Source organism: Saimiri boliviensis, chromosome 11 (assembly GCF_048565385.1).
Source record: "Saimiri boliviensis isolate mSaiBol1 chromosome 11, mSaiBol1.pri, whole genome shotgun sequence".
NCBI lineage: Eukaryota > Metazoa > Chordata > Mammalia > Primates > Cebidae > Saimiri > Saimiri boliviensis.
Window position 1 is genome coordinate 1,551,978 of NC_133459.1, and position 8,908 is coordinate 1,560,885.

The following is an 8,908-nucleotide window of genomic DNA, read 5'->3' on the forward strand; positions in this document are numbered from 1 at the left end:
AGCCTCCACACCCCCGAGGCCTGCCGCCCACACCAGGCCGACACTGACACGGGCTGGCACTGGGGCACAGCCTCTAAGACCTCCGGGGGCTATAGGAGAGTTAGTGCAGGTCCGTCCCCGTGTCCTAGGGACACCTGCCTCGAGGCTGGCGGCACTGGCCCCTGGGATGTCCCTCCAGGATGTCAGGCCCCAGTCCTGCTCAGGTGGAGGCCTCGGGTCACCACTCATATCAGGCGGACGAGGGGCAGATGGCGGACCCACAGCAGCTGTGCAGAGGGTGCTGGTGTGTGGTGGCCGGAGGCGGGGGCAACACGCCCGAAAGGTCAGGTGCTGACCAAGGCAGCCTTACGTCCCCCTCACAGTTGCCCTGAACTATCAGTCAGAGGGGCGGATGTTACAGCTGAACCGAGCCAAGTTCAGTGCCAATGGCGGCTGTGGCTACGTACTCAAGCCTGAGTGTATGTGCCAGGGTAAGGCGCTCGGATGGGCCTCCTGGGTGTCCCCGGAACAGAGATCGGAACCCCACAGGCTGGCAAGGGGGTGGGCAGCTTTGTCAGGGTCCCCTGAAGGATCAGGCTGGGACGAAGCTCCCAGGACGCTGGGGATGTGGGTGGGGGCACCCTCCTTGCTGGGGTTGCAAACAACAGCCCAGCTCTGCAGGAATCTAGGGACAGAGAATTCAGGAGCCTGGGCCCCACGTGGGATTCATGGCAGGACTTGCCTGAGGGGGTCCCAGTGCCAGCGACCCAGCCCCCTGTGCCCAGCCCATCTTTGGGTCTCAGGACCTGGGACTGGGCTGGGCATTTGAAGGAACCGCCTCCGCTCCATTTTGCCTGCTGTGGACGGGTTCCAGCTTGCCTGTGTGGCCCTGGCTCCTCTCTCACCTCTGCCCTTGGCTGGTCCTCCTCAGAGTTCTCACACTGAGTGGGCCCCAGGGCACTGGCACCAGAGACCCCACCCCACATATCCTCAGGGACCCAGACCCACCCCCAGAAGCCGTGTGACCTCCTTGGCTCACCCGTGGGAGGCCTGGGCTCTGTCCCACGTGCTGCAGTGGCCACAAAAGTGACCCACACTGGGCCTGCCGCACCTGCCCCCCAAGGCACCCCCACTGCACTGCTGTCCCCTCCCTCCACCTGGCACTGGCTCCAGTCTCCCAGGTGGGGGCTGGGAGGGGGCTGTTGGCAGCCGTGCGCCAGCGAGAGAGGGCTGAGCCACTGACCCTATGCCTGACACCCTCTCAGGTATGTTCAACCCCAACTCGGAGGACCCCCTGCCCGGGCAGCTCAAGAAGCAGCTGGTGCTCCGGATCATCAGCGGCCAGCAGCTCCCCAAGCCTCGAGACTCCATGCTGGGGGACCGAGGCGAGGTAGGGGCCGGCCCTGCACAGGCGGGGGGGGTGCGGGCAGGGTGGGACGGGCGGGCGTGGCGATGGCCCGATGCACCCCGCGCCTGTGCCCCAGATCATCGACCCCTTTGTGGAGGTGGAGGTCATCGGGCTCCCCGTGGACTGTAGCAGGGAGCAGACCCACGTGGTGGACGATAACGGTGAGGCTCGGGCCGCGGCGGGGCAGGGGTGGGCGACAGGGCCTGCTCGTCGCTGGGAGGGCACTGTGCCCAGGCGCCGGCACCACGGTCACACTGCTGAGGGCAGCCTGAGGCGGGAGGGTCAGGGCTGCCTGCTGTGCCAGCTGCTCCGCCAGGCCTCCCTTGCTCATACTCCCAGGCGCCAATCCCCTGTGGGTGGGCAGCACAGGAAGCAGGAGCGGGAGCAGGGTGGGCCAGGGGTCTCCAGGCTGGAGCTGTGCTGGGCTGGGCCCTGACCGTGGGACACTCCTCCTGGCGCTGCCTCCAGGGTTCAACCCCACCTGGGAGGAGACCCTGGTGTTCACGGTGCACATGCCGGAGATCGCGCTGGTCCGATTCCTCGTGTGGGACCACGACCCCATCGGGCGTGACTTCATTGGCCAGAGGACACTGGCCTTCAGCAGCATGATGCCAGGTGGGCAGGGGTGGACATGGTGCCCCCCACACTGGCCGAGGCCCTGGGGCAGGGCAGACACCCTTTCTCCCACTGGTCAGCACCGGTGTGGGTGGGCCTGGGCCTGGCATCAAAGAGACAGGAGCTGAGGATGGGAGGAGGGCTGGCCTGGGGCTCTGCGGGTCAGGCTGGGGCATGGCGTGTGGCCTGTAGGGGAGAGGTCAGCCTCAGGAAGGGTGCTGAAGACCAGACGAGAGCCAGCCTGGGGCCCTGCAGGTCAGGCTGGGGTGCAGCTGTACAGAAGAGGCCACCCCCAGGAAGAGGTCCCTGCAGGCTGGTGCAATGCCAGTGGGCTTCTTGGAGGAGGTGAGGGGTAGTACTGGGCCCACAGGAGGCAGAGGTCCCCGGCCTGGGCTTGTTGGCTGTATTTGGGGTCTTGAGACCTTTAAGTAGAGTGGGCTGGTGGGGGGCAGAGCAGGTGGGGGCCCTGGGAGGCTGGCACCTCCTGACCCCACTGACCTGTGCTGCTCCAGGCTACCGGCATGTGTACTTGGAGGGAATGGAAGAGGCCTCCATCTTTGTGCATGTGGCTGTCAGTGACGTCAGCGGTAAGGTGAGTGTCAGCCCTGGCCACTGGCCATCGTGGGGACAGGCTGTATCAGCCCTTGTCTCATAACCCCCATGTGTCCCCAGGGCTGGCTCCTGAGCTGAGGCAGTGAGGCCTAGGGTCCCTTCCCCAGGCCTCTGCTTCTCTCACCTGCAAGAGGGGGTGCTGGGGGGCCAGTGCTCACCTCTGACCCCAGGGCCGGTTGTGGGAGTCTTGGGTAACGCGGAGCCCCAGTGCCCTGTGCCTTGCTCTGCCCTGTACCACCACCGCCTGTCTCAGACTCTCGTGGGGGCCTCACAGGCCTCACCCCACAGTGTGGCCACCTGGCTTCTCAGCATGGACCGAGCGGTGGCCTTCCCCTCGCTCACCCCCATCCCCCTACTTCTTGGCGTCACGTGGAAGGCAGCTGCCCGTGACTCCACACCCAGCGTGTGTGTCCCCCGGCCTCAGCTTCTGCAGGAGGGGGTCGCGGTGCCGGTCCTGCTGCCCTGCAGAGCTGGCAGCCCTGACTCTCAGCTGGGGCCCAATGCTCTCTGGGTCCCGCAGGCTATAGCTGCACACACAGCACGAGGGGCCTGCCCAGGCCCAACCCTGACTCTCTCCTGCCATGCTCTCAGGCCCAGAGGTGCCGTCCAGCCCCCTCCGTCTCCCACCCATCCACTCCTCGTCCCCCAGGCCTCGGGGCTCCCCACACGGCTGCCGTGGCCGCCTCACCCACCCCTCTGTCTCTTTGGTCTTGCAGTCGGCTTCTCTATGGCCACAGTCTACTTTTAGAAGCGCAGCTCCGTTAGGAGCCTTGAAGGTACCCGGCGCGCGGGACAGTGCCACCCGCCGCCCCTGCATGCCAGGCCATGCCCATTAGCATCCGTGACTCCTAGTGGCATCTGGAGACTGTCGCTCATATGACATGGATCATGACATGGTTCCGGGGGCCCTGGCCATTCCCAGCCGGAGCGGCATTTACGAGGCAGATCCAGGGTTCAGCTGGGCGGCCACCTTCTCCTGGCCTCCCGTCCCTCAGCCCTCCCGCCCCTCGCTCAGTCCCTTCCCTGGTGGGGAGCCTCCTGGAGCCCCCGCTGTACCCCTCCTGCCCCCCTCCTTCTCTCTGGTGCCCCCACCTCGGCCCCTCAGGCCGTTGGTTCTGAGTCCCCCTCCTGCTCCCTCCCTGTCTTTGCCAACCACGCCCAGTGCCTGGTTGAGGGCACCCTCGAGGCTGGTGCTCAAGCCGGAATCCCGGATCTGCTTCTAAATGGCTTCCCAGCCACTGTGACCAAATTGCGTGGATTTGGGATCTTGAATCAGGAAGCTGATTCAAGTGCTGGCCATCTGAACGCATCTGCCCAGAGGCACCCCTGCAGGGGCTGACCCACCGGGGGGCCTGGGCCACTCTGTGCAGGAGCACGGCTCGTCATGGGGGCTCGGTGGGTGCTGCCGGTCTCAGGGCGTCTGGTATGTGAGGGCCCCTCTGGCCCCGGCACCCTGGAGATGCAGCCGCCTCGCTCTCACCAGCCGTTCCGCTCAGGCAGGGACCTCCTGGGCCCAGCTGTCTGGGAAGACTGGCTGTGGCCTGCTGCTGGCAGGCGGGGAGCCTGAGTCCATCTTGGCAGGGCTCACGGGGCAGCAAGACAGCTATGGGCCTTGGGAGCTCACACGGGCAGAGGACAGGGCAAGATCGGAAAAGCCTGCCCAGGACAGTTCAGGAAGGCTTCCTGGAAGAGGTGGCACCTCCCCGGGCAGGAGCTTTGCCATGGGAGTGGGCAGGACAGGGGCTGGGCGAGTGGGCCTCCGTCTGCACCTGGCTACTCCTGAGGGCAGGGCAGATGCAAGCAGGGAGACTCGGGATTCTACTCTCTCCTGTCTCTGGCTCCACACCAGTGCCCCTGCCAGACCTGGGGCTGCCGGCCTCCAGGCAGGTGCACGCTGCGGTGGGCCAGGGCTGGGCTCGAGGTCTCTCCTCTGGAGGAAAGGACTTTCTCTCTGTGTGCCTCAAGGGTCCCACAGGCCCTGCACAGCTTGGCAGGGGCAGGTTCTAATGGAGGGTGGGGGCGCAATCTGTCCTTAGATCTGCAGCAGTCACTGTCCCGGCAGAGCTGCCCCAGGGACCCTGCTCCTGAAGGCCCTGGTGTGTCCACACCCACCTAGCCCGGGCAGCTGGCCCCTCGCACCGAGAGCCCTCTGTGGCGCGGTCTGGAGAGCTGGCCCTGGGGTGCATTGGCAGCTGGGCTGGGCACCCTGGCACCAGCTATGTAGGCTCCTTCTCTTGCAGGTCAAGCAGGCTCTGGGCCTAAAAGGCCTCTTCCTCCGAGGCCCAAAGCCCGGCTCGCTGGACAGTCATGCTGCTGGCCGGCCCCCGGCCCGGCCCTCCGTTAGCCAGCGGCTCCTGCGGCGCACGGCCAGCGCCCCAACCAAGAGTCAGAAGCCAGGCCGCAAGGGCTTCCCGGAGCTGGTCCCGGGCACGCAGGACGCGGGCTCCAAGGGGGCGGCAGACGACATGGTGCCCCCCAGCCCTGGCCCTGCTCCGGAAGCCCCGGCCCAGGAGGGGCCCAGCAGTGGCAGCCCCCGAGGTAAGGCGCCAGCTGTGGTGACGGAGAAGAGCCCGGTGTGTGTGCGGCCCCTGCGTGCCCCAGAGGGCCCGGGGCCTGCTGGGATGGCCGCCACGTGCATGAAGTGCGTGGTGGGATCCTGCGCTGGCATGAACACCGAGGGCCTGCGGAGGGAGCGGCCACCCAGCCCGGGGCCGGCCAGCAGGCATGCCGCCATTCGCCAGCAGCCCCAGGCCCGCGAGGACTCAATGGGGGCTCCCTGCAGCGGCCTGGACCCTCAAGCTCTCTCGGGGAGAAGCAGAGAGGCCCACAAGGGTCCCGGGGCCTGGGGGCAGGGTCCAGGAGGTAGCGGCTCCATATCCTCGGACGCCAGCAGCCCAGACAGCCCGGGCAGCCCCGAAGTGGGGGCCCGCTGGCCCGAGGGCGCCTGCAGGCAGCCGGGGGCCCTGCAGGGAGAGATGAGTGCCTTGTTTGCTCAAAAGCTGGAGGATATCAGGAGTGAATCCCCCATGCTCTCCGCCGGTAAGCCCCGCCCTCCCGCCCTGCGCAGTCCTCCTGCACGCCCCTGGCATGGCTGGACCGGGGTCACCTGCTGCTGCTTCTGTGTGGACAGCGTCGCCCCGTGTGCTCGTGGCTCTGTCTCCGTGGCACTCCGCTCCCTTGGCTTGCCTGTGGCCTGTAGCCCCAGCCCTCCTGTGTGACCTTGAGGCCCTGGGACTCGGGTGGAGCTGGTTTGTGGCCTGACGGGCTGGGCTGGGGCTCTCGGCAGGAGCTGCTCCCGCTGAGGCCCTGGGCCCGGAGTGTGGCCTGGCGTGCTGGGCCCCTCCTGCTGGGCGCTTCCCTAAACTCGCCTCCCAGGTGGCGACCAGCATGGCCCCTGACGCCCCCCTCCCCGGGACTGGGGTCCACTTCCCATCCCGTTCCTGCCTCCCCCAGGGCAGGCTCCAGGGGTCCCTACCGGGAAGCCTGAGGTGGTGTAGCCGCAGGGTGCCTTGTGTGCCAGGGACGCCTGCGTGGAGGGGACTCCCTGGGCCCCAGGTCTTCTTGCTTTGGGCTGAGGCGTCCCACTGTGAGGGCATCACCATAGCCCGGAGGGAGGGACAGACAGGGAGCCTGCCCTGCCCTCCCCACCCCGTCCCTCCAGCCCCCCTGACCGAGCTTTCCTTTCTGCCCCCACCCACGCTGCCTCCATAGTTAGGAACTGAGCGCGCGAGCGACAGGTAACGGGGCCCAGCCCCCGTGTCCCTGCTGTCCCAGTCCCAGGAGGGCCCCATGTGTGGCACAGGGTGTGGACTGCGCCGGAGTAGCAGCAGGGTGGGGGCAGAGTGCCAGGGGATGCCTCAGGGTGGGGGCCGGGCACTGGGAACTCCGCCCTGATCCAACTCTCCTCCCGCCTCTGCTGTCTCCCTCTCTCTCTCACTCCCCCCACCTCCCCACAGACACCCACCCCTTCTCCACGCAGCGGCCGCTCCCTGCACCGTGCGGCCTGGAGACCATTGCCGAGGAGCCTGCCCCAGGCCCCGGCCCCCCGCCACCAGCGGCCGTCCCCACCAACTCTTCTCAGGAATGGCCTCCGTGTCCCACGGGACCCGGAACCAATGTGGCAAGCCCCCCAGAGGACCCTGAGGAGCCCCGAGACAGCAGGCCGAGGCCGTGCCACGGCAGGGGCCCCGGCGAGGCATGCGAGGGGGCCCCCGGCAGCCAGACCGACGGCAGAAGCCAGCCCCGGACCCTGGGCCCCCTGCCCGTGATTAGAAGGGTGAAGAGCGAGGGGCAGGTGCCCATAGAGCCCCTGGCCGGGTTCTTCCCGGCCCCGGCCGTGTACTCCGACGTCACGGGCAGCGACCGGCTCTGGCAGCGGCTGGAGCCACATGGCCACCGAGACAGCGTTTCCTCCTCTTCCAGCATGTCATCCAGCGACACCGTCATCGACCTCTCCCTGCCCAGTCTGGGCCTCGCCGGAGGCCCTGTGGGACGCCTGCGCCCCAGGCCCCACTTGGCTTCAGCTGCCCACCCAGACCTGCCACCGGTGACCAAGAGCAAATCCAACCCTAACCTGCGGGCTGCGGGCCAGCAGCCTCCCACACCTGAGGACCTTCGGCCCAGGCCTCTGGCTCCACGGATGCCTGGCCTCCCGCTCCGGCCGCCCTGGGGCCGCCTCTCCCTGGGGAGCCTGCAGGACTGCCCCGTGGCTGCCAAGTCCAAGAGCCTGGGGGACCTCACTGCCGATGACTTTGCCCCCTGCTCTGAGGGTGGCTCCCGAAGCCTGAGCCACAGCCTGGGCCTCCCGGGAGGGGCGCGGCAGGTGTTGGGGCCAGCAGGGAGGCGGGACATCCTGACGGAGCAGCTGCGCTGGCTCACGGTCTTCCAGCAAGCGGGGGACATCACGTCTCCCACCAGCCTGGGTGCGGCCGGGGATGGGGTGGCGGGGGGCCCCGGTTTTCTGCGGCGCTCATCCTCCCGCAGCCAGAGCCGTGTGCGCGCCATCGCCAGCCGTGCCCGCCAGGAGCAGGAGCGGCAGCAGAGACTGCAGGGCCGGCACCGGCAGGGACCCCCCGAGGAGGAGCGGGGCACCCCCGAGGGCGCCTGCTCTGTGGGCCATGAGGGCAGGGTGGATGCACCAGCTCCCTCCAAGGGCGCTCCTGGGCCGCCATCCGCAGAGAGCCTGGTCCTGCTCCGCCTCTGACCCTGTCCCTGCTGGGAGCCTGGGTGGCTGTGGAGGCCCTGGGCAGGGGCGGGTATGTTTCATTTGCTCAGGAAATGGGGCGGCCAGGCCCCCAAAACTGTGTCCCCTCGGCCCCTGCTCCAGAGAGTAGAGGCTAAAGCTGCCGGCCCAGGGCTTACAGGAGGGGGCTTCAAGGCTGGCCCCGCCAGGCAGTCTTCCTGACGTTTTAGGATCTATACACAGAGAAGTATTTAAATTTTTAGAAGCAAAACTTACACAATATTAAAGTGATACCAAGTCCCTTTCCACTTTTACCTGGTTTTCCGCCCTGGATGTGTGTGGTGTGTGTCTGTCTGCACCTGCTCTGGGCCTGCCCTGGGAGACACAGCTGACCTGGCCACGGTGCAGGCTGCTCAGGACACTGCCCGGGCCTCGCCCTGAAGCCCGCGTCCACCTTGCTCTGACTATGCCACACTCTACACTCGCTTAGCCTCTGTAAACTCCCAAACGTGGCTCGGATGAGTGTGCTCGCCAGCACAGATCGGCTTCCCGCTTGCCTGGCCTCCCGTGCCACTCACCCGCTGCCCATCAGAGACTGCGCCAAGCCCAAAGGACACCAGGGTGGCACCGAGCCTAAGGAGTCAGCTCTGCCAATGGGACTCACAGAGCTCCCGGGTGGCGACTGGTGACCAAGGCCTCCTGCTGAGCCCTTCAGTGGTGCCATGGGCAGGGCAGGATTGGGGTCTGCAGGAGTGGAGGAGGGGCTGAGGGCTGGGGCCAGGTCTTGTCTTGGGGAAAGCCCCGTCAAAACGGCCACATTGGGCTGGGCGCCGTGGCTCACACCTGCAATCCTAGCACTCTGAGAGGCCAAGGTGGGTGGATCACTTGAGGTTGGAAGTTCGAGATCAGCCTAACATGGCAAAACCCCGTCTTTATTAAAAGAAAACAAATTAAAAAATTAGCCTGGTGTAGTGGCAGGTGCCTGTAATCCCAACTACTCTGGAAACCGAGGCAGGAGAATCACTTGAATCCGGGAGGCGGAGATTGCAATGAGCCATGATTGTGCCATTGTACTCCAGCCCAGGCAACAAGAGACCCTGTCTCAGGAAAAA

General features: G+C 66.8%; 1 protein-coding gene across 2 annotated transcripts in view; it reads left to right on the top strand.

Annotated features, from left to right (window-relative positions):
• PLCH2 (phospholipase C eta 2) overlaps positions 1-8,105 on the top strand; it is a 36,758-nt gene extending 28,653 nt beyond the window's left edge. The window contains exons 16-22 of one of the 2 annotated variants that reach the window (XM_074379948.1): positions 363-470; positions 1,245-1,369; positions 1,464-1,548; positions 1,856-2,002; positions 2,515-2,594; positions 4,855-5,653; positions 6,571-8,105. In XM_074379948.1, the coding sequence (XP_074236049.1) occupies positions 363-470; positions 1,245-1,369; positions 1,464-1,548; positions 1,856-2,002; positions 2,515-2,594; positions 4,855-5,653; positions 6,571-7,817 (2,591 nt within the window). In that variant the 3' untranslated portion in view covers positions 7,818-8,105. The remainder of the gene's footprint in view (positions 1-362; positions 471-1,244; positions 1,370-1,463; positions 1,549-1,855; positions 2,003-2,514; positions 2,595-4,854; positions 5,654-6,570) is intronic. The other variant, XM_074379947.1, reaches the window with a different exon arrangement.
• The last annotated feature ends 803 nt before the right edge of the window (positions 8,106-8,908 follow it).